This window comes from Pempheris klunzingeri, chromosome 18 (genome assembly GCF_042242105.1).
Source record: "Pempheris klunzingeri isolate RE-2024b chromosome 18, fPemKlu1.hap1, whole genome shotgun sequence".
Lineage (NCBI taxonomy): Eukaryota > Metazoa > Chordata > Actinopteri > Acropomatiformes > Pempheridae > Pempheris > Pempheris klunzingeri.
Genome location: NC_092029.1, coordinates 14,707,348 through 14,731,580, shown reverse-complemented (window position 1 = coordinate 14,731,580; position 24,233 = coordinate 14,707,348). Strand labels below are relative to the sequence as shown.

Sequence of the window (24,233 nt, the reverse complement as noted above, 5' to 3'; positions counted from 1 at the left end):
CTTTTATTTTGTAATTTCATTACATAAGCCTGTTACATGTCACCCGTCACTGCCCCACTTCTTGTAACAGTGACCATAGCGATGGGCTGTTGTAGGATCAATGCCGAAATAAAAATGTTAAGGCTGCTTGTTTACTTGATTCATAAGAACATTTAACTGACAAACCTATTTGCAGATGACAACCAGCTCTATATAGGTGTCTATCTTATTGATCAGAAAACCACCTTTAAAACTACATCTCTGGTATCAATTTATATATTGATGTATAGATTGTAGTTACTGCTCAAAGAGAGAAACCATGTCAGCACATTAGACCTCAGGGGACCGTTCATTGGATGGACTGCCATGACATTTTTGTTCATACTTTCATGGTCCCCAGAGGATGAATCTTAAGGACTTTGTGACATATTGTTCAATACTTTGATTTTATCTATCAGTTTGGTTTTCTTCATTAGCCTTAGCTGCTAATGACTGAAGCCTATTAGCCTTGTTTTTAAATTACATATATTTCTACAAAATAAGTGTTATTTTAGTTACTATGGTTGTGATTAATTTGTTGTTTTACAAGCTACTTTTTGACTGTAGTTTTTAAGTTTAACTATTCAAATTATCTGCTATTATGACTTCATGGCTGATCCGAACTAACCCATAGTTTGGATCAGTCACAAGGTCATTATAAAGCATGTTCTATCATTGCTGGACTCTAATAGTTGAACATAAAAATACAGTCAGAAAGCAGCATCAAAACATGTTCTATCAATGCTGACTTTAACACATTCAGTCATGTATTGGCTGCACTTCTCTAAGACCAAACTGAACAACATCTTTCTGTCCATCTCTGCCGCCTGTGAGTTGATTGACAGGACCCGTGGTCATCTTTTCTGGTCCTGCCCAGCTCACGAGTTCCTGGGGTGACTTTTTTCATTTGTACAGTGGCATATACACTAGACAGCTAATTCCTGACAGTCTCTCTGTGATACTGGAGTTATCCTGAGATTATTTCACCTCCTTGCTTTAATAAAATTGGTTAAATTGATTAATGGTTTCTTGTGTACACCTTGAAGAACCTGAGAACCACTTGTATCAGACTGTGGTGTATTCTGCTCTGCTGTATTTGTTTTGCATTGTGCTTGCTTGTGTACATTTGAGTCATTGCACAAACTGACTGCAAATGTGAGCTGGCACTTTTTGTTCCACTCTTTTGTTTTTTAAAAAATAATTATAAAGTCTACATTTTCCATTTCTTTTTAGTCATTATTTGTAATGTAAAGCACTTGAGTTTGTGCATGTGTATGAGAATTGCTTCATAAAGGTTTATTATTATTGTATTACCTGCAAAGCAAACGGCACTGACAAAACAGGCAAATCCTTCAGCACACAATGTCAGTAAACAGTAAAATAAAAAATCTTCACTTCATAGTATTAAGTTAATTTAATATGTTTTATTATTAATCCAGTTAGAGGAGGGGAAATAGTAGAATGATAAAAACAAGGTACCAGTAACATTGCATTTCCCTTGTATGCATTCTGTTCTGCAAACTCCCTACTGGACCTACAGTCCCACATCCTTATGACGGCAAAGAGCATCATCATCATCACCCATTCAGTATTCTTCCAGACATTCACATGTAACAGTGAAACGAATGAAGCAGTCCTTTTACAAAAGTACACAACAGACAAGCTGGTTGGAAATAAACAATGACAGAGATATATTTACAAGATTTTAGCCTGATTTTAAAACATTAAGTAAAATCTGGGTTGAGACGACAAACAAAAAATATCTTAAAATAATGCGGTGCAAAAAAGTACCGACAGCAGCATCTGCTTCAGTAACGCCGGGGCAAAATTATACATTTTCTACGTAGTGCCCCCTTTATTACACAAACTGCTGCTTACCGCCCTCTATTACAGATGGCAACCTCTGGAACATGTTAATATACCTTAAATTAAACAGAAATGTATGCACCATGTGTTCAGGCTATGTTTACAGCTTTACAAGGTAAAATCCTACATAAAGGCCCCTGCTCTCCAACATGGAGGACTGTGAGACAAGCATCTGGTGACTGAAAGATACCTCGACAGACAGTGTGTGTCGTCTTTCCGGAAGGTGACAGTCAAGTAAGGGGCGACGTCATTAATGCTCAAAAATGAATTCTTAGCCATACATACATTTTCCAGGGTCACAGTAACCTTTCATTGGCTGCAAATGGCCACGCAAGGTAGTTTAGGAAAACAGTATTGTACTGTTAAACTGTGAAAGAGGTGAAGAGGCAGTTTGCACAGTTTATGGTTTGGGACTCTTGTATTAGACAATCTTACAGGCACTCAAAACTTCTGTGACTGCTGACCTGACAAATCACATGGACCCCTTGGGGGCTTCTTGGTGTAAGAGTCAAAACTGCAGAATCCCTTTCTGTACCATTGCTAACAAATATTAAAAACCGATGGAAAAGAACAGTAAAAAAAATCCAAACCCGACAGATACACACAAATAGACAAAAAAGCACCACAGAAAACGTGGTCTCAGTTCCCAGTTTGGTGCGACTTCGGAGTGTTACACCTTCTGCGCCAGCGGCTGCGCCAACCGCCGCCCTGACTTCATGCGGCTACGTGCGTACACCCGTAGGAAAAGTGCCACGAAAACTACACCAACGCCAAATCCGCCGACTAAGGTGACGGCGTGGCCGTAGAGGAAACAAGAGAGTAGAATGGCGATGGCCTGCCGCAGGGTCATAATGATGGTGAAGACGGCAGCACCAAACTGGTTGATAGTATAGAAGATGAAGAGCTGGCCACACGCCGAACACACGGACAGCAACACGGCGTGGAAGGCAAACTCGGAGTGGCGTGTCATGAAGGCCAGCGAGTCGAAGAAGGCACCCTGCTCCAGCAGCGAGCCGACAGTGAAGAGGCAGGAGAAAAGGTTCACCCCGAACATCATCTGCACTGACGACATCTTGTACTTGAACAGGTTGTCCTGCCAGTTGGAGGTGAAGCTGTCGAAGACGATGTAGCCGACGAGGATGATGACCCCACTGAAGGTGGTGACGGTGGACGGGTGCTTGCTGGACGAGCTGGACAGCAGGAACATGCTGACACCCACTGAGATCAGCACGGCCGTGAAGTACTCCCAGTATTCGTAGCTCTTGTGGGAGACGATCTTACCCATGAGCATGACGGGAATGACCTTGGAGGCCTTGGCCAGGACTTGAGTGGGGAAGCTGATGTACTTGAGGGCCTCGTACTGGCACCAGCTGCTCAGGATGTTGGACAGCGAGGCGAAGGAGTACTTGTACATGGGTGCTCCGTGGCGGGTTTGCTTGAACAGGATGCACCACAGGCCCGACACGGTCAGAGCCAGGATCCGGTTCATGAAGACCAAGAACTGAGAGTCCTTGAACCTCTCGCCTTCCTCTTCTGGAGTCGTGGCTCCATACGATCGTGTCATCACCCTCTCCTGCAGGACTCCCCATGTCAGGTACGATGCCTAAGAATAAGAGAACTGACTTTATCTTTTCAGGGGTAGGTTTCATGATCTGTTAAAAATGTGCGCACAGAAATGGATTCCCAACCTTTGAGCTTAAAATCATTTGCTGCATGTACTTGAAGCCTACAACAGGTTTGGATTTATAGAAGTCTGTCCTGGTACAGTACTCGTATGCCATCTTACTGGTCACTATAATAATTCCTCAACTCAGTCGTGGCTGTGAAACCATACATTCATAACTTCATGGCCTGTGTTCATACTGGCCATGAAGTGATCCCAATAACCAATAACTCTCCATGTACATACAGCATGTGAGTGTAGTATTGGTGAGCAGTTTACTAGTGACACATCCAACAGCCATTATCCATTATCCTTCATTTGGAGTCGTATTTCTGGACACCTGAACCAGAAGTGTTGGTCTCCACCAACTCTAATCTGACTCCTTAAAACTGCTAAGAGTTAGTCGCTTACTTTGTGTGTCTGCTACTTAGTACTGGGCAGGTGGTGGATGAAGGTATCTGCAAACTTGGGTAATAACTGTGTGTTTGTCACAACAACCAGCCTCTTTCATATTGCATGTAGTCATTTAGTCCATTACCAATATAAAAATATGGATTAGTGCAGCTCTAAGGTAGGTCTGTCTTTAATGTAGAGCTTGATTTCATAGATGGTGAAGTTACTGGCCTGCTCTTAACTAGAACCTCCCTTTGTACAAACTCTACTGAAGCATCTTTGAAAAAAAAAACAAAAAAAAAACTGACCAGACTGCCAGTGGAATCACACTTGAATAAAAACAAACACAAAATAAAGGTCCCTACAGCTGTACAAACAGAACAGACGCTCTGTGGCGGTATTATAGGGATTAGACCGTATGTATTCAGTGGCTGTATTTTCTGGGAGGATCCCCACCTGAAGTCCAGCAGCACAAAAGATTAATTTGATGATCTGTTTAACCGACGAGCCTGAATCTCCCTCGTTTCTGGGCGCAACTGACACATCATCCAACAGGCCTGTTTTGGTCTCGCTGCCGAACACGCAGGTCTTTATGAGAGGGTAGCACAGCCCGCTGCCTGAAAGAAAGGAAACAATGCATTTAAAATAAAAAAATAATGTCAATGTGTCACGGTGCTAAGAAAAGGGACTATGACAACACGTTTGTCTTCTTTAACCTGCATAAATTAGATGTCAGCATGTCACAAGCCCGAACCTGTTTCTAAGTAATTGACGCGCTTGAAGTAGCTAATGAGGAGGTATCCCGGGATGATGATGGTGGAGTATCCCAACATGTTGACGAGGAAGCGGAAGAGCCAGACATCGTGCCAGCCCTCCAGTAGCGACGACTCTTCGGCGGCCGCAGTGGAAGGGAGGAGAAGCAACACAAGTGCAGGCCAAACCCTACAGGGCAACACCACAAGATGGATCAGGCCACGTTATGAAGGACATGCCAGTGACGGAAAAAATATCACCCTTTTTGCTTCAGTAATGTATAATAATAATAATAATGTACATTTGATATTATCAGTAAGTCAAGCCAATGCATTTTACATTATTAACCATCATAATTTTTAACATAAAGTAAGTAGTACTTCTAAGCCCACTTCAGTTCAGCCCAGTTGGTCTGTAAAAGCGGAGTTCTATCCATGATGAGCAAACTGATCCTTCCGCACAACATTGGCTAGTTATAGCTATGGTATAGAAGGTGTGGAGGATGTAGTCTGCAATAAGGTAAAAACAACCATAATTCAATAACTTAGCCGTGTGGAAATGAGGCCAGCTTCATCACCCACCCCCCCAACAAACGCCTCCAGTAGCACGGATGGCTCAAGCACACCTGTGGTGAAACCCAAGCCTCCTCTGAAAGAGGTGTGCTCCTTGCTGTCGTGGCACTGTATCTCATTCAAAGTGAGGCCAAGCCTCCTCCCAGGGGAGCCTGACTCACACAGGGCCTCTTTGTGTGGGACTCTGCTGTAGCCTGGGCAGCCAGTGGCCCGCTGCAACGAGACCTGGGCCCTGAACAAGCAGCTTATTACATGGAGGAATGCGCTGCACTGGCTGGGCGGCCAACCAAACGGGCTGCTACGCCACGGGCGCACAGAGACGGAGCACTGCCAGCATGTACCTGAGGAGAAAGGAGCGCTTGTGTCTCGTCTGTTGAGTAAATGACAGCAGATGATATAAACTGAAACAACACAGCAGTCCCTTGTTGGCCCAATCCTTCATTTATAACTGTGTAACCTTTACACCCAGGCTGCTGGAGGGAGTGATCTGGATTAATTACCACATTCACAGTAAACACATCAGTAAAGATGGACAAAAAAACAGAGCGGTGTTGCACCAAATCACCCATCAGATCCTATGACCTGTGTAGGAACTTCATCCATAGTGCCACTGCCAATGTTTCTGATGCATGTTATCACATGAAGTTATCAAGCTTTTAATGTCTGACTATGACATGGTCATAATTATGGTTATCTATGGAGGCATGTGTGTCCTCTGCGGGGACACCATTTCTGTTGGCACCTTTCAAACCTAAATAAGTGATGAAGTCACTTACTTATAAAGCTAATTTAGGCTAGCTTAAATTCCTATTAGTGTCACAGGATTTGGTGTAGCTCCGCTTCCTGTGTGCAAACTGTACAGTTTTACTTTGACCAGCAGGCTGTTTGCAGACAGTCACTGTGACTGTAAGGGAAACTGATCAACATTTCACCGGAGGTTGTTCGCACCTAAAACTCGTCTTTAGCATTATTTTTTCCGGTTAGCCCCCCTCTGTCTGTAACGTTACCTCCATGAAAAAGATGGCATTTTCCCCACACTCTGTAGCCCAACACCTGGCGCAGCACACACGCCGACAGACTCAAACGCCTCCGCTGAAGCAGAGCATGAAGCCGCGGAGATCCGCCAGGTAAAGATAATTCAATAAAACAATTAGGGAGCGTCTTCTTTCGGACTGGCCGTCGTTAGCTTTGATGTCTTCAACTTATTCTCAATTGCCGATGTGTTCACTTGAGCAGGAAAGGCCCCCCTCCTCTTTCCTCAACACCAGAGGATGCCGGAGGCTGAGGACAGCGCCCACCCGGCGGCCCTGCCCCCTGTCGGCGTGGAGGAGGAACTGCAAGGCAAAGCGAGTTTATTTGTAGTGCACATTTTATACACTACAGTGCTGTGCATGGTGCATAAAAATACAGAGGAAATACAGCATAAAACCCTTAAAGTCGTTTGAAATAGTTAAAGTAGTGCCACTATAAATATATGATACTATAAAGTAGTTAAGCAAAGGTCAAAACTGCAGGAACACTTGTGGTATAAAGCCTTTATACCACAAGTGTTCCTCCACGCAGCCTGGAAGTAAGCAAAAGAAAACAACATAACTACTTATGAGCAGGATGAGTATTATTACTTTTGATACTTAGCTGACAATATTATGCATAAGAAAAAACATCAATAGGCCAACATTTTGACTCGTCATAGCAGGAAGTGCACGGGTGGACCTAATGCCGTTAATGACGGCTCTGTTCCAATTAAGTGTCCCAGTGAGCATGAACAATGGCTGACACAGCTAAATGGAATAAAGCCATCATTATTATTATGAATTACACCTTTGCTTTTAGCAAACTGCTTTGTTTCCGCTAAGCCTGCATGTAAAGATGAAGAATAACACAGCACTTCTTATAAAGTTAATACTTTCCTTAATTAATTCGTAATTTCACCATCTCAACCGTCCTCATGATTGATCTCGATAATGATGGCAATTCTGACACCGTTATCCGATTATGTTATTTCCATTGCCACTGAAAGCAGCATTTTCAAAAGTTCCCTATTTTGATTTTATCTTATCATAATAAAATGTAACAAAGCTCCTTAAGGACACGACTAATGACATCAGTGTTGGTCACATTAGTCCAACAGTGTATTATTAAAACATGTGGTACATGATATGTGAAACTGGCTTTTCTGAGTTGTTCACAATACTTTTTTTAAATGTAGACTATGGCAACATCAGCTTGACCTTCACTGTATATAACAAAAATAGCTTCATGCATAGGCTCAATGGGGAAGTGGGCATAGTTTCATAACCCTTTGTTCTAGCTGATCACCACAGAGCTTCTGTCTGTTTAGAAGCGGTTGCTATAATAATTTCCATTTCTGCTCACGAAATCTGCCGTCCAAACCCTTCCAACTGTTCACCTGACCAGGAGAAGGATAAGTTATTGCCTCAGATCAACAACGGTGTTGAGATTATTTTTTTTCTGGCTCATATCCTCTACATGAAGAGAGGACTTTGTCAGCATATTATTAAACCTGTGGGTATGTGCTTATAAAAGACATACAGCTGAGTGGAATTTCCAGATGCTCCTCAGCCATTGTACTGCAGGAGGTATCAGGAAGAAGCCAGTTACAGGAAAAGAAAACATAGACTTTACAAAAGCAGCTGACAGGAAACAAAGAAAAGAACTGGAGTGTTTTCCTTCTCATGATTTACTGTACATAAGTCAAAATGACAAAAAAAAAGTACAGATTTTTACAAGATAAGCTGAAAGGGGCTCATAAAACAAACATCTCCTTTCACTCAAATGGCACTCATAAACACAGGTGAACATTTCCCCCAAATTTTTCCAGGAAAGAGCACAATATGCAGTCAGTTTTTTTTCCCCATTTTATTATAAAATAAATGAACTGCTTACATTAACTAGACAGGGCAGTGTAATTACACACCAAGGAACAGTAGCAGTTTACTGCAGATTAAAGATAAGAGGTGATAAATAGAGGGAAAAAAAATAACATTCACAACTTAAAAGGAGAAACCAAACAAAAAAAACCTAAAAAATCAAAAAGATGAAGCTGCGTTTTTATGTTGTATATCATATTTATGTATGGACTACCAGTTTTCTAGCAAATTGCAGGCATGTCGTTAGTTTGTCTTAGTGTAGGACTGCAGGCCTCTTTGGGCCTGCATTAATTTTGTCCTGCCTCTGATTGCGTCTTTCTGTGGTTACAATGAAAGGTCATGTTTTCAGGGATATAAACATTAAAATGCAAATGCCGTCAAAGCACTGATGAAGTTTGAGAAACCATTAAATGAAGCAATTTGAATGTTGCATTTCTAAGCCATTGAAACCAGGTTAATGAGATAAAGAGGTAGATTTTTTTTTCTTTAATAAAAGTTGAAAGTTTGGCACTCACACTGAGGTGGCTTTTGTTGCTACCCCTCCAGAGGCATGCGAAAAGAAGCAAAATTATTGAGCCAATGACTCATAAACATAGATGTTTTTTTTTTTTTTTAAAATCAGTGTTCAGCTCTCTTTGACAGAGGGAAGTAAAATTTACATGGTGCATATTTGTCTAGGTAATGGATAAATACACATCAACTCAGAATTTCCTACAAATAAAAAGGCACTATTTCATGAAAATAGCTCAAATACAGCTTTTTTTGTTTTGTTTTTGTTTTTTTAGATCAAAGTTTTCAGCCGCAGTGAGATAATTTCAGGATTGTTGTTCAGCCTATGCACAACCTATACTCAAAACTTCACACCAACCACCGACCTCCCGGAGATCTGGATGTCATCGAAAGGAAATAGAGCCAGAATCTGAAAGACAAGGATACAAAAAGTCTGGTTTTACTGATGCCTTCTCTGATGCGCCATTACTGTTCTCAGGTGATGGGAAAAACAACATATCTGACACCCAGTATTTTTTATTCAAGCTTTGAAGTCATGGAAGTAAATGCTGTTTAGGTCTCATCTCTATAGCTCTCAAAATTTTGACGTTATCAAGAATGGAAAAGTAAAGGATAACAATGTGTGTTAGAGAGCAGAGGCATTTCTTTCTACTCTGTCACGACATCTTTAAAAACAAATATATGGTTACATTTTCTAAAAGGCTCATTCATTTCCTGAAACAGCTGGGCACTGTAGGTTTTAGCAAATATCATTCAAAGTGGAAGAAATATTGCATTTGCTGGGGACTATTTTTAGCTGCGGATTAATACAAATTTAATGTGAGGATCTATGGAAGCAGAATGGTGTTTGTAGGATTGACTCAAAATAAATTACAGCACCCATGTTTATTTACTTTTAAATAGTGATTGGAAAACAATGGAGTTCTATGGCAAGGCAGCAGTTTCCGTTGGTGTACCTGTAACTGCCAATCAACAGTAACTTACATCATCATTGCCGTCAGCCAGATCCAGCGCCGTTTCGTCCTCCATGTTTCGCAGCATTGTGTCAGCACCAGACTGGCAGAGGAGGTTGGCGATGGAGGCGTCCTGTCTTCCCACCGCGAGATGCAGGGGCGTGCAGCCGTTGAACATGGCAGTGTCCACATTGGCTCCTCTGCTGAGCAGCAGCTTCACTGATGTGATGTCGTGCAGCTCGACGGCGAGGTGAAGAGCCGTTTTGCCGCTGGTTCCTTCCTGCCAGTGGGTGTGGATGGAAAATGGTCGTGAGAAATTCGAGAGCTAAACGCCACTAAACATGTCACAATTTAATCATTGTTTAATTGTTGTTAGGTGTATATCTTTTGGTAAGTATGTACATATTTCTCTTAATTGCACATTCCTCAAGCTTGGATAAATTATGCAGCAAGTTGCATAATAATAATAATAATAATAACAACAACAACAACAAAGACGTGAGATGGAGTGATATGTTTGGCTGGTGATTTAAACTGAGAGGAATGTCTGGGGTAGTTTCTGGACTGACTGCCATGTTCCTTTCCATCAATAGAAAGTTAAGAGTGGCTGGCCAGCTGAGCCTAATCATGTCTCAAATCTAATTATGTCTCCATGAATCCTGCAGGAAGCCCTGGGCTCAGCTCATATCACTATCAGCCTTGCACAGGTGCAGCAGATTTATAGACAGGAACACAACATAAGGCCTGGCGCAGTAAACAGTTTAAAAAGGATAAGCTTGATTATAAATACTGGAACATTACTGGATCAAATGAAGGGATACTGCGGGGCAACCCTACTCAGAGACTAATTAAACCTGATTACAAACCGATGTTTTCTCACCCTCTCCTTCAGTCTGTTTCTTCCAAACATGTGTTGACAGAGATAATCTAAGATGTGTCGCTTCAATGTTATGAGCAGCAGGTCGGACTCAGGGTCAGCTGGCTGCAGTGGAGGCTTAATATTTGTAACTGGGGACAATCTGAAGCTTATTTAAAGGGTAATTTTAAACTGAATTAAATAAGCCCCAAAAGCTTTAATTTTCTATTCTGTGGGTTGTTGGACTCAATGTGTATTCATCCTTAGAAGCAGAGCCTAGTTATTAAAAAAAAAAACAAACAAACTATAATAGCCCGTATGATGCAGCAAAGTAAGGAGTAATTTGACAGACTAACCTGGATATTCAGGTCTGCTCCCTTTTTCATCAGGAGCGTCATAATCTGATGTTGCCTGTTCAGTGTAGCCAAGTGAAGACAGGCAAGACCTGGAAGTACACATCTTGTTTGAAACATGGAACATGGGGCTCATTTTGTGCTCAAAAGTGACAAATGCATTTTTCACATGACAGCATCAAACTGAGATCATGAGGAGTTTTGCCAACCCCCTAACCTGTGCTACCCTTGCAACTGTTTCTACTTGTGAACAAAAGTGTGGGACCAGAATAATAACTGATACATGCTCACACCGGTAACGCAGACGCATGAAAAGCTTTTTGCGTACCTCTCCAGTTCTGGGTTTCGAGGACCGGCGCGAGCTTGCTGGGGGAAACCTCTCTGGTCATCTCGGTGGCGCACTCCGTCTGCCCATGCTGGCAGGCCACATGGAGCGCTGTGTTCCCGTCCTGGTCCTGCAGCTTCAGGCTGGCCCCCTTCTCCACCAGGCTTTTCACCACATCCGTCAGGTTCAGGTAGGTGGCCAGGTGCAACGGGCTCTGAGGGTCACAGAAGAAGAAGGCGGTGGAACGCAATCAAGACTGCATGTCTCACGTCAAATTAAATAGCAGTTCTTCATTATAACCAGAGCATGCCAGAATTTTTTTATTTTTCACACTCGAGTCATTTATAAAGTACAAATACCAAACATTTACTAGTTCTAGCTTCTTAAATGCGATGATTTGCTGTTTTCTTCTGATTAATAGGACATCAAATTTAATATCCTTGTATGTTTAACTGTCAGTTGAACAAAAAACAAACATTTTGAAGACATCCCAATATTTCCTGATATTTTACACATAGTGATTGATTGAAAAAAATGTTTTAAAAAAATATTTTACTATAAAAATAAGTTGGCGGCATCCTTAATTAAAATCAATATATTTTTTTTTATAGAAACTGTCCTTCAACCCTGCCACTTCTACTTCAGTCGTTGTTTTTGTGCACTTCCCACATCCCAGAGAACAGGCTTGTACCTGTTGCTTTCAGCTGTTGGTTAGATCCATGAATAAAGAGACCAGCAGAGAGCTATTCCAGCGGACAAAGTGAGAGTTGCACCTTCAGTCCAATACAAACAAGTCTTGTGGTTGCACCGCATTCTGGTCTATTGAGGCAACAGTAGGTGAAGAATTTGATACCTGAGCCTCTTATCTATGATGGCTTCAAAATATCATTTCTAAATCACAAAGGCTGCACTGCATATGTGCAAAAAAAAATGAATCACTGCCTGTTTTTGTTAAATCAGTGTGCAAATGTCTGAGGGTGGATTTTCATTTAAGGAGTGAAGCAGAATTCTTGTTGCCAATATCTCCAAATACGAGGTCTTAGAATGACTACTGAGAGTAAATTAAGCGACCAAAATGGACTCGGGTCTAACTGAGTCACTGCGTCAACTGCTGAGTCTTAATGTCAGATGTTCTGTCCGTTTGCTCTGCGTCTTGATGGACTGGAACAATTCCTCCACCCACATCCACACAAGGATACAACTCCACGACTCCCTGTGGTTCTATTTCTACAGGAGGTAGAGGAGGGGGGTTTCCATTCAGAGTCCCTCATGAGCTAACACTGGAACCACCCACAGTGACGTCCCTCAGAGAGGACGGACTGCAAATAAAGAGGAACAACGCTTCTCTGGAAGTACAGAGATATAAAATATGGCACAGTTTCCACGATCAAGATACTGATTGAGGAAGTGACTTTGGATAGAAAAATTCCAGTCGAAACTGCAGGTTGCCCGTTGGAGTGGAAAGAGCCACGTTGCACTTACCTGGTATAAATTGTTCTGGATGTCCAGGACTTCTTTTGGGAATAGCTGTATCAACTGATGAGCAATGAAGTCGTCTTCATGGATGATTGCTAAATGCAGAATTCTACAGGGGAGGAAGAGAAAAGTAATAAATATCTTTATTTATGCTTGCAAAAACTTGTTTATTTTTTCACATTGAGCAATCGAAAAAAAAAAAGAGAGAGTTGAGTAGTACAGGAAAAAAAAAAACGACTATTTCAACAGGAGACAGAAAGTGTTGCCTCACAATTTTCCTCAGTATTCATCTGAAGAGTAGTGGTTGAGGTATTGAGCAACACAATCCGTTTTTAAAGAAGATAGCATAGCAGGCTGTTAAAATGCAGGGGCACGTTCCAAAAAAAAAAAAAAAAACACCCCTCAGTAGGTGCATCCTTGTAGGCTTTAGTTTAAAACACTTAAAAAGGAAATGACGAAACAAAAATCAAATAAAAAAAACACTCTAACCTCAAGACCTGAGTGGGACGCTGCAGCAAACAAATGTGTGCAAAAAGCAGGAAATGGAGCAGAGCATTCGCGCTTCATTTAGACTAAACAAGTACAACACAAAGAGGGTCTCCTCTGTGAACGGGTTTAAACAGATTCTAGTCAGTTTGGCCTCAAGTTGGTTCAAATTTCGAGTATCAGGCTTCATGTGGGAGGCTGGACCTCATTTTTAGCCACAAAATGGCATGAGGATGTCATTCTATTGCAGCCTGTAAAATGTATGTCAGTAAAGTTACTGTGCTCTCTTTAAGATCAGCAATGGGTTTTTCTGACATCAGAATAAATGTCATTTAACCACTCAGAGACAGACAGTGTGGGATCAAACGTTCCCACAAAATCTCACTGCGCTGACATTTCATTCAGCTGTCTGCTTTGAGCGAGTCAATGACAAATCAAGAGTTAAATATTACACAGTTAGTTTTGCCTGTTCACAAAATACTTCAATTACTTTACTTTAGTGGTTTAGTGGTTATTTTTGTCATTTTAGACTGCATCCAAGAAAAACCGATAAAGGCAACTACATAATTTACTTAATTACCAAAAGATAAATACACCAATAATAGTGTATTGTCTAAATAATTTAACACATACACACCTGTCTGCAATTACAGTGCAATGGATGACATATTAGTTGGGCTTTTTAACTGACTGATCAATAAAGTGTACTTGTGTTATCTTCCACCATACCTTCTTTGCATTTTTCACCCCCAGAACACATTTATTTTTAAAGAAATTAATGTAAAGATATAAAAATGTAATCTAACTTAAGCCTATTTTTCTAAGCAGAATAAAGTTTAAATTAACAGCTGTTAATCACTCAAAATAGAAAATGAAATTTTCACAATTGATAAACTTTTTTGCAAAAAAACAATTGATGGCGCCAGCTTCTGAAATGTGAGGATTTGCTGCTTGTCCTCATCTTATATTAAAATCGAATATTGTTGAGTTTTGAACCCTTTTCCAGACAATCCAAGCAATTTGAATGCTACCTTTAAACAGTTAATCAATTAGGAGAATGATGAATCCTTAGTTGGAGCCCTAAATACTGTATAACTGAACCAGTGTACAGCCTCACTGAACTGAACTGGATGAAAACTGAGCAATTAAAATATACAAATGGAAATAAATGCATCAATAAATTATCAAATCATTGGTATAAAGTTACGGATTATGTGTCTCATGACCCATGATTACTGACCCAGTTAAATGTCAACAGATTAATGGATCTGCCAACTAGCCAACCCTGTGAGTCTCAGTGTGAAAGGGACTTCCTGGTTTGAGTAAGACTTGAATGAATAAGAGCTCAAAAATCCCACAGGGGAAAAATAATGTTTGCACGAGTCTCTCAGTCCAAGCAGCCAAGAGTGTTTCAGGTGTTGTTTTTTCCCCCTCCCAGGTGTCTATAGTTAGGGTGTGAGAATAAAACCATGAGCACCCAACAATCAGCAAGCGGAAATGAAAAGAGGTCAGAGACACAACAACACTTTGACAATGCTATGACTACATCAATTGCTGGATCACAGCAGTGGCTGCAGAAGTCATGAGCTTTAACGTCCAAACAGACTGATGACATTGCAACACAAGATGAGCGGGTCACACTTGACATGGGCTGATATGGCTGTGTGTGGAGGCCGAGGTGCTCGGAGTGAGTGTGTGAGTGTGTGTGTGTGTGTGTGTGTGTGTGCGTGCGCGAAAAGCAGTGGTTTCATTGACTCAAAGCGAGAGCTGAACAGCAGCAAACAGCCACGGTGACAGGTAACCCACTGATGTCTCTAAATGCCTAGTCTGGAAGGAAGAAGAAGAAGAAAAAAATAAGAGCGATAGCAGCTAGGGAGTTGTGGGATCCACCAATAAAAACATGTGCACACACTGTCCCATCCTGATCAACAAGTTTCTTGGATCAAAAGCCATCCACAGTGCTGCCTCACAGCATGTGCTTTGTCTGTGCTGCATGGGGAAGTCCAGGCCTCTGTTTCACTTCTGTTTTCTGACTGAGAGACGCCTCACAGGAGTCCGTCCACATTCATGACAAGGACAAAGTTAATTTAAAAAAGAAAAAAGCTGCAGTATCACACTGCTATGAAATCCCCTTCAAAACCAGTAGCACAGGAACAACTGCATCTCAAATGTGATTTACAGACTCCAAAAATACCAATTGTGGGTGTTTTAACTTCATCATTTGCAACGGAATTTTGAATTGTTAATCATTTAAGGTCAGTTTTCAAGCAAAAATGCCAAATGTGACCCGATTCCAGACTCTGGAATGTGATATTTCCTGCTTTTCTCGATATCATTTTAAACTGGATATCTTTGGATTTTACATCTGAAGTTGTCCCCGTGGACTTCTTCACCATTTTCTGACATTTTATAGATCAAGCAACCCCAACCAGCAAAGTCACAGACGTTTAAAGAAAACTTCACCTGCTGCCAGACTGTTGTATTTAAATACAACATAATTATGCTCAGAGAAAAAGGGGGGTGGGAAATAAATCTAGAAGAGCTAATAAAAGAAAAGAATAAAATGCCTCTTTTTTTTTTACAACTTTGATCAGTCTGGGAAACTGCACACTACTTCATGAGAGACTTAGCAAACATTATTGGAGAAAAAGAGCTCTTAGGGGGAAACAAGGTTAAAATGCAAAAGCACCCTGTTTAAACTTCACCCACCAGCATGCATCTGCGGGCCTTTTCAGCGAAGACACCCATGCAAGCTCAGAAAACACCCACTGTCACACAAGAAACTGATAAATTAAAAAACACAAACATACGTGTCTCCATCTTCAGTGATAGTTGTGAGCAAGTTCTCCTCCTGTTCTGAGAGTTCAGAGATCTGTGCTTGCTCCTCCTTGGCGCTGGACAGCGTGCAGTCCCCCACTATTTCTGACAGACTCTCCACCGTGATGGACGAGGAGCCGTAGGCTGAGTCCAGGCGCTCCTCCCCGGTGGAGAACTTGTCCCTCGGCCCGCTGAAGTCGGCCCTCGGCTCCCGGGGCTCCTCCGACTTCAGCATGGAGCGAAACAATTCAATGCCCGAGTCTGTGCGGCTATCCTCCAGCAACTCATCTTTCCTACAGTCGTCGCTCGCCATGGTGGTGGTGGTGGTGGTGGCCTGGCTGGGTTTCCCCCTCCCTCCTTCCCCGAGGATTTAAAGGCTACCAGCGGGTGTTGTCGCCGCTCGGTGCTCGGTGATGTGGCCGGCCGGACTCCGGGGATAGCCTGCTGACACCTGAGGAAACCACCGCTCCTTTGTGAAACCAGAGGAATGAGCCGCTGCGTTTCATGCCACAGACACACAATACATTACCTCGCCGGCAACAGCCCCTCGGTTTTCAACTTTATCGACTGTAAGTTTTGTCAGAAAGGTTTAGAAACATGGTACGCTCATCCCAGACTTCCTGAAATGGGCTAAAAACGAGAGAAGCGGCTGCTCGTCGACTACATATCCGGTAACAGCGTGAGCTCCAGGCGGAGAGCATATGAGCAATGAAAGCCGATAAGGGAAGAGCTGACATGTGAAAGGCTGTTTTTCAAGCTGGGGAATCCCCAGTGCGCGTGAACGAACACACACACACACACACGTGCACGCAAACTTCAACTGGAAGAACGTCAAGGTCCAGTACACAAGGCGGAAGTGGTGCGATTTTCAAAATAAAACTGAAAAAACTACCACAGCTTCAGCGGGTTACTGTTTAGAAGTGGTTTTTTTTAGGTCAGTGTTTCCCAGTCCTGCCCCTGGGGGCCCACTGACCTGCATGTTGTAGATGTTTCCCTGCTCCCACACACCTGATTCACACAATCATCTGGCTCTGGGAGAAACCTGATAAAGACCTTTTAGTTTAGAAACACTGTTTTATTTACTAAAAATTACCTCAAATCACAACTAATCAGTTGGAGACACCCTCTTCATTGATTTCCATAAATTTTCTAAACAGTATGAAACTGTAATTTAGTACTGTATTAGTCCCTCATGCCAGGAAATAAAAGTTATACACCAAATAATTGAACAGCTAACTAGTATTAGAGACCATAAACTCATGACCTGAGGATTTTTAAAATCCTCTGCCCAGCCGTTGCTTGAGTTGTTTAATCCATCATAGTGAACATCAAGTCTGCGTTTGTCAAAGTTACACTATTGTTGTGAGGTCGTGCAGTGCAGACTTCTCAAATCAGCCTGTGCTTAAACAACAATAATGTCAGATTGATTAACTAATGGTCAACGTGGTCACCAAAAAAAAAAAAAAAACAAATCTGTGTGCATAACTTGTAGTTAAAGAGCTGAACACACAGATGTGGTTCTGTGAGCTTTTTGGGGCAAATCTAAGTCTCAAGTCTTCATAAATAAATTACTAGTCAACTGTAAATGTTTTAAGTCGCCAAATGTTGGCCGTTAAAGTTGTCATGGCATTTAAGATTTTTCTTATCAGTGATTTTTCTCAAAGCCTAGACCACCTAATTTTAAAGCATATACTTAATAATTAAATGTCCTGCCTGTGCCGCCATGCGAGGTAAGTTTTTTGTCTTCTTCATTCTTTGTTCAAGTCCTCACATTTGTGACTTTGAGTCCAAGTCCAGTTTCAAAATAACACAAGCGATAGTGACTCCCTTAAATTTCCCTTCAGTAAACTGCATTCCTCAACAACACGCGAGTTTTATTTTCTGAAGTCATAACCGGAAGTCCCAACCCTCACAGTAGCAGGCTTGGCACTGGAAAGGAAAGGAAACTACAAACACTTTATTATTCAAGGGATTTCAGGCCTTTTCTTGAGAAATCCTGCCCAGTTATTTCACTGGATGAAATGGAAATGCAATGCAATGTGCGCTACGTGCTGCTGTTCAGGAGCCACTGTCAGTCTGCACTCTGACATGCAACCATTACACAACTCCACGATATGCATAGTTCTTTGCATTCTTGTGTGGGAGCTCCAGTGATACATTCAAACAGGAACTTTATCTCGGTCAATAAGGGACAAAATGCTCCTATTTGTCCAATACTTCCTGTGTTTGTTCAAGGAAAAGATAAATCATGTACACAGACTTTAAGGTAAACATTTTTTTGACCTGCCCAAAGTTCAGGAATAGCCCAGCTACCATTTCTTGTTTCCTTTACCATCATGTGAATGCTTGTTGTGGTTTGGCCGTCAGAGGGCTCACTCACACAGCTGCTGCTCTCTGCTCGGAGGCCGCCACATTCATCATAAATATAGTCTATAAAACAATAGAGGCTGTCAGGGAGAAACCTTTACTGCTGCCAAGAGCCGCCATCGGTTTTCATATCATCTACTGTTCTGTTTACTTATTCCATTTTATGCCAGCAGTATAGTCCAATGTCCTTACTGTGGGCTCGTGTGACAGGGTCGTAAGGTAAAGGCTTCCTGTGTAAATAGGGAAATAGAACTGGCAGGAATCTAATATTCTTCTTTATATTCTTAATCTTCTTATTATGAGTTCTTTCTTGTATTTCACTGTGTCACATTTTGCTTTGCAATGTCTGTAATCATATATATGTTTTAAGTCTGTTTTTGTGTTGAGATCTTGTGTGTAAAATGTTTAAGCTCTGTCAGTACAGAATATACAGAGATTAATCAGTGTTTATGAGAATAAAGTGCAGAAAACAGAACACAGTGTCCTACAAATACAGTTTATGAATGGGAAAATAAAAATGAATGAATTCAATTTAGGAATTTAAGAAAAGCATAAACCACTTCATGAAGCAATCATACTCAAACAAACATCATCAGGCTTCATCGTTTTTTTTCTCTGCATTTTACTTCTCACTGTAAATTATGTGCTTAGAATTATATACTAAAAATGTATTCTAATACCATTTGGCACAATAATACAAAAACTATTGACTCAAACATTTTTTGACACAGCCTCAACATGAACACTGCAAAATCGTACTCCATGCATTACATTGTTTTCCCCCTATATAGAGCGTCTGTGGAGCTCAATGGTGAATTTAACATGCAGTTAAATGTAGTTTCCATCTATAATGGCATAAAACACCAAACATGGACCTATTCACACTCTCAGACTGATGAATATGTTTCTTAAAGGGGATATTATTATCATATTTTCTCCATACAGACAAGGTCATGCAGCTAATAAAGGTGCAGGGGGTGGGTTCCTCTTTGCAGCACCGCCCCTGTGTCCTGTTGGGATTTACTTGAATGTGTGTGTGTGTGTGTGTACGTGTGTGTGTGTGCGTGTGTGCGTGTTATTTACATTGTGGTGTCGGGGTGGCTGCTCACACGTGCCGCTGCCTGTCGTCTTTGTCCTGCTCCACAGCCTCACTGGCTGCCATGGGCACAGCCTGCAGGGAGAGGAGCCGACTCCCCTGACGCTGCATCCCTCGCAGCAGTCTCCACCAGCATCCATCGTGGGAGGGAGTCTCAGCCTATTTTGCGCGTCTTCCGCGGCACAATGACCGGATTCCCATAGGCGACACCCAGCGACGTCTGCCCACCTGGAACACGCTGGGATGATGCGTCTTTTGAGCGTTTCCATGTGGGCTCCGGCCGGACTTTTGGATGATGCTCAGAGGGGCTTTGCGTGTCTTTATGTTTGTGTCTGATTTGGAAACCCCCCCTCGTCCCGTAAGGAGATCCATGCCCCGGTTTTTGCACCGTTGTCATCATGTCCCCAGCATCGGCGGCAACGGCCAGTGAAAGCAGCACCACCACGGTCCCCGAAGAGGAGCCGGACAGCCCCCGAGAGGAGGTGAGGACACATTGTCTGCAGCGTACAGGCCAATCTTCTCATCCATGTGCACGGGGGGGCGGGGGGGGCAAATTCAGCTTTAAATTAGTGTGACATATTATATCCCAATAATCTCACTGTAATCATCAGACTGTAGAGATTGGGGTGTAATTGGGGCCAATATGCACGCAAAGCCTGGGAATTAAACAGGATTTCTTACGTGATTACTTTTGTATTAATGGCCTAATATGCAGTAATGTATTAAACCTGTGCGCCCAAGCGCGCACCCGAGAGTGTGGGCGCGCATGGATGTACTCCTGTTTATGTCTCCTCCAGTCAAGTGATTTGCAAAATGAGGCTCGGGGACCTTTTGTGGGACCTGGGAAAGATCCAGACAGGTCCTCAAGGAAAGTGAAACAGTCTAATGTCACTTATAAGAATAGCTGGTTTGTTCAAATGTCTCTGCAGTGTTATTTTCCCACGAGAAAACTCCTCACAGGAACATAATCTATATGGGTTTGTTACTGTAAAAACAAAGAAGTCCTGTCTTTCCACTAAATCAGACAGACACATAAAAAAAATGTCCAGGCAAGTGGAAACAGGGATTAAGTTCATTAGTGATCTTTAGCCTGGATAACCTTTTTTTGTCGGCCGGATATTTCTCCCCTCTTCTTAACTGTCACTGTAGACTTCCCCTACAAACCCACATGTTGGGTAAGTTACATATCCATTACACAAGAGGGTTTTTATATAACCTAGCTGGTCTTATTATGTCAAGAGAAAGTGTCCGTGAGTGTGAGAGGCGCTCACTAAAAGGCACCACAGTGGGCTCGTGAATCGTGAAGCTTCTCCAGTCTTGAAGGTTCTCACTGAAACATTTGTTTTCTAAAATACTGATTATGTTTCATAACAGGCTGTTTTGTGGATTTTATGAAACAGCTTTCATTCCATCCTCTCGCTCTTTTTATTTTCAGAAATGTGTCAAATACAAGTCTGTATCAGTGCAATTCAGAAGCAGCTTTTAATCCCAGCAGAACACATTAAAACCAGACTGTAAGAAAGACTTTTCTTTTTAATTTTAATTTTAACTTCCTAAACATTAAAAACTGTGGATGTCCCTGTGTGACAAATATCGAGGTATTTTCCCCTCCTGTGTGCTTAATAAGAGGTCAGACATGCTATTCAACCAGGCAAGAGGAATGTATCAAAAAATGTCCACACCACTGTGTTCACGTGGTGAGTCACTTCCCTCCTCCTGTAGCCATAATGGACCGTTCTGTCATGAGCTCAAGAAGGGAGTTTTTAATTAAAATGTCATTTGTTTGCAATATAAAAAGAAGAAAATCTTGGTGCTGTTTTCAAGTTTCCATCAACCCAGTTCAACTAACTGACTGTCCAACTAACAGTCAACCGCATGTTTTTAATTATTAATGCAGCTTACAGAAATATCTGCACACATTTTTTTCAATAAAGGAAATTACAGACTATCTCATGTGCAGAGGGATTATTTCCTCCTACACAACTGCTCGTCATTATTCCTACTGCTTAAACACGGGCTGTAAAGAGCAACATGAGCCACAAAGTATGTCACGTTCTATTGATTATAGTTGTTGAGCGTGCACAGGATGCTCGTGAGTAAATATTCCTCCTGCAGCAGGTTTATCTCAATGGGGAATTTCAACGTTAATCCCTTTTACACCGTGGGGTATGGGCCTTGGGTTGGTGAGGGACTTGGGGACCATGTGACCAAGGTGGGGAAGATAATTATGGAGACAGAACATCTATTATTTATGCTTATCTGTCACTTGAAGAGCAAAGAGCTGACATATTGAATTCAATACATCAATGCAGTGATGCCAGCCGTTGTGGCCCCTCATATGCAGGAGCTGACCCATGTGCTGTCCTGTGCAAGAGATGAGGAGGAGAACCGTTGTTCTTCAGCTGAATCAGTGCTGCTGCACTACAGCATTCAGTGTTTTATGTCTTCACGCGGTGGGCTCTGCCGTGGTGCGGTTTATGCAAATTTTTTGAATGAATTTTGTGATAATTCATCCTTCCTGGGGCTTTTGAATCTCTGCCAGGTTTGTGTGGCAGCGTTCCCAAAAGGCGTGACTAGCTCTCGATGGGCCTCGCTGTGCCCCGCGGTGATAAAGGATGGCACATAAGCTTTCTGCTGCCAGACTCAAACGACTGCTTTTTTTTCTGGCTGGCTTTAGGTTAGAGTTTACCCCTCAGAAAATATCGGTTCTTTTCTTTTTTTATTCTCACATATCATGTTTATGTACACACACGCCCTGTGGCCGTGTGCGCACCCACACACCAGTCAAACAGAAGCTCCCAGTGCTCCTTACTGACAACAAAGTATACACACAAAATTGTACTTTTGCAATGTTCAGACATATTTATTACATTTTATCATAAGAGTGGGTGAACCTTTTGATTATAACAAGAAAAGACCAAGACATGAGCAATTGGCTCACAGCTCATGCATAAACTATGCAAAAGCACTTACAACGCAGAATATTTTCTTAAATATTTTAGGTGCATGAGCCACTACTTTTTAACTGTTTCTAACTTTATACCTAACAGATATTTAGGTCATACTCATGTTCACCAGATAAATTACAATTTTCTATTGTAATTACAGCTAATATAACCTTTTATGTTCCTAATTGCTTGACTTTACAGGGCTTTGTTTACAGTTTATTATCTCTAAGAAAGAATATATATCTATTTGATTATGTTCAATTACTTTGTTGAATGAAAATGTATTTACAGTATTGTTTTTTTGACTTACTGCTGTTTTCTCATCTGATTCACAGCAGCGGCCCCAGAAACAGTCCCTGACTAAATCTTTGTGTCAGGAAACTCACTGGAAATGCCTGCTGTTGTCATTGCTGATGTACAGCTGCGTTGGGGTGATGGCCTGGTGCCAGGTGACCAAGGTCACGCGCCTCTCCTTCGACAGCGCTTACAAGGGAAAGTCCATGATGTACCACGACAGTCCCTGCGCCAACGGCTACATCTACATCCCTTTGGCCTTCCTGGTCATGCTCTACGTGGTCTACCTGGTGGAGTGCTGGCACTGCTACACCAGGAACGAGCTGCAGTACAAGGTGGATGTGGACAGTGTGGAGGAGCGCATCCAGAGAATGCAGCAGGCAACGCCCTGCATCTGGTGGAAGGCCATCAGCTATCATTATGTCAGGAGGACGCGGCAGGTGACGCGCTACCGCAACGGAGACGCTTACACCACCACACAGGTGTACCACGAGCGAGTCAACACCCACGTGGCTGAGGCGGAGTTTGACTATGGAAACTGTGGTGTCAAGGACATCTCGAAGCAACTGCTGGGCATGGAGGGCTTCCCCATCACCAGACTGAGGTTCACTAAGTGCTTTAGCTTTGCCAATGTGGAGTCAGAGAACTCCTACCTGACCCAGCGGGCCAGGTTCTTCACAGAGAACGAGGGCCTGGATGACTACATGGAGGCCCGTGAGGGGATGCACCTGAAGAATGTAGACTTTAAGGAGTACATGATTGCCTTTTCTGACCCTGATCACCTTCCTTGGTATGCATCCAACTCTACTTTCTGGGCAGCAGCTGCATTCACACTCTCCTGGCCTCTGCGGGTGCTGACAGAGTACCGCACTGCCTGTGTACACTACCACGTAGAGAAGCTGTTTGGCTTTGACTATGTGCCAGCGACGCCATCCGAGGAGCGGCCGCATTGCCGTCACATCCCACGAGTCAACACAATCGACAGCACAGAGCTGGAGTGGCACATCCGATCAAACCAGCAGCTGGTGCCTAGCTACTCAGAGGCAGTTCTCATGGACCTGGCCCAGCTGTCAGGGAGTTGCAACAGCTACTCCGTATGTGGCGGCTACGGTAGCTACAGGCAGAACTGTGAACGCTGCCACCGCACCATCAGCAGCTCCTCCATCTTCTCTCGCAGCGCCCTCAGCATCTGCAACACAGGGAGCCCCCGCATCCCCTTCAGTGCCAGCCGATTCTCGCTGGGTCGGCTGTACGGCTCCAGGCGGAGCTGCCTGTGGAGGAGCAGCGGGAGCCTGAATGAGCGATCCTGCCCCACAGAGAGCACACACTGTCTGTCAGGCCAGCAGACCAGTGAGGAGAACCCTCCAGCCTACCAGGACGCCCTATACTTCCCAGTGCTCATTGTACATCGCAACGAAGGCTGCCTGAACCACGACCACCGCTCCCTGCACAGAAATGGTTCCTGTGTGGAGACATCATTATGACCCAAAGTGGCCAGACTTATCTGAGCAAGGAATATTGTACAGGAACAGAACGAGAAACCTCCTCACACCAGGGTTGGGCTATTATTGACGTCTCCCTTTTGCAACAGGTGTA

The 24,233-nt window shown here is 42.7% G+C and overlaps 3 protein-coding genes across 4 annotated transcripts; 1 reads left to right on the top strand and 2 right to left on the bottom strand.

Moving 5' to 3' along the window:
- Positions 1-1,422: 1,422 nt before the first annotated feature.
- On the bottom strand, positions 1,423-6,504 carry slc35b2 (solute carrier family 35 member B2). The gene is made up of 4 exons (XM_070849776.1): positions 6,273-6,504; positions 4,695-4,882; positions 4,397-4,557; positions 1,423-3,487 (listed from the first exon to the last, which is right to left on the bottom strand). Exons 1-4 carry the CDS (start codon positions 6,290-6,292, stop codon positions 2,555-2,557), a joined length of 1,302 nt encoding a protein of 433 aa, XP_070705877.1. The 5' UTR covers positions 6,293-6,504; the 3' UTR covers positions 1,423-2,554.
- A 1,510-nt stretch (positions 6,505-8,014) lies between these two features.
- On the bottom strand, positions 8,015-16,615 carry nfkbie (nuclear factor of kappa light polypeptide gene enhancer in B-cells inhibitor, epsilon). Of its 2 annotated transcripts, XM_070849537.1 has the most exons (7): positions 16,462-16,615; positions 15,926-16,383; positions 12,636-12,738; positions 11,157-11,367; positions 10,832-10,920; positions 9,651-9,899; positions 8,015-9,075 (listed from the first exon to the last, which is right to left on the bottom strand). In XM_070849537.1, the coding sequence occupies exons 2-7, from the start codon at positions 16,243-16,245 to the stop codon at positions 9,007-9,009; spliced, it is 1,041 nt and encodes a 346-aa protein (XP_070705638.1). In that variant the 5' UTR covers positions 16,246-16,383; positions 16,462-16,615; the 3' UTR covers positions 8,015-9,006. The 2 variants fall into 2 exon arrangements, with proteins under 2 accessions (XP_070705638.1, XP_070705637.1); XM_070849536.1 differs by having other exon boundaries at positions 15,926-16,615.
- Positions 16,616-19,793: 3,178 nt separating this feature from the next.
- tmem151ba (transmembrane protein 151Ba) lies at positions 19,794-24,121 on the top strand. Its single transcript, XM_070849535.1, has 2 exons — positions 19,794-19,877; positions 22,679-24,121. Exons 1-2 carry the CDS (start codon positions 19,794-19,796, stop codon positions 24,119-24,121), a joined length of 1,527 nt encoding a protein of 508 aa, XP_070705636.1.
- Positions 24,122-24,233: the final 112 nt, after the last annotated feature.

Bases quoted from the DNA above. Each gene is read 5' to 3' on its own strand.
- tmem151ba (XM_070849535.1), top strand. From the start codon at position 19,794: ATGTCCCCAGCATCGGCGGCAACGGCCAGTGAAAGCAGCACCACCACG. The intron at 19,878-22,678 runs GTGAGGACACAT...TCTGATTCACAG, and splicing joins CGGACAGCCCCCGAGAGGAG to CAGCGGCCCCAGAAACAGTC.
- nfkbie (XM_070849536.1), bottom strand. From the start codon at position 16,245: ATGGCGAGCGACGACTGTAGGAAAGATGAGTTGCTGGAGGATAGCCGC. The intron at 11,368-12,635 runs GTAAGTGCAACG...TGTGACCCTCAG, and splicing joins TCCAGAACAATTTATACCAG to AGCCCGTTGCACCTGGCCAC. The intron at 9,900-10,831 runs GTTAGTCTGTCA...ACCCACTGGCAG, and splicing joins GAGCAGACCTGAATATCCAG to GAAGGAACCAGCGGCAAAAC.
- slc35b2 (XM_070849776.1), bottom strand. From the start codon at position 6,292: ATGCCATCTTTTTCATGGAG. The intron at 4,558-4,694 runs GTTCGGGCTTGT...CCTTTCTTTCAG, and splicing joins CGTCAATTACTTAGAAACAG to GCAGCGGGCTGTGCTACCCT. The intron at 3,488-4,396 runs GTGGGGATCCTC...TCTTATTCTTAG, and splicing joins TTTGTGCTGCTGGACTTCAG to GCATCGTACCTGACATGGGG.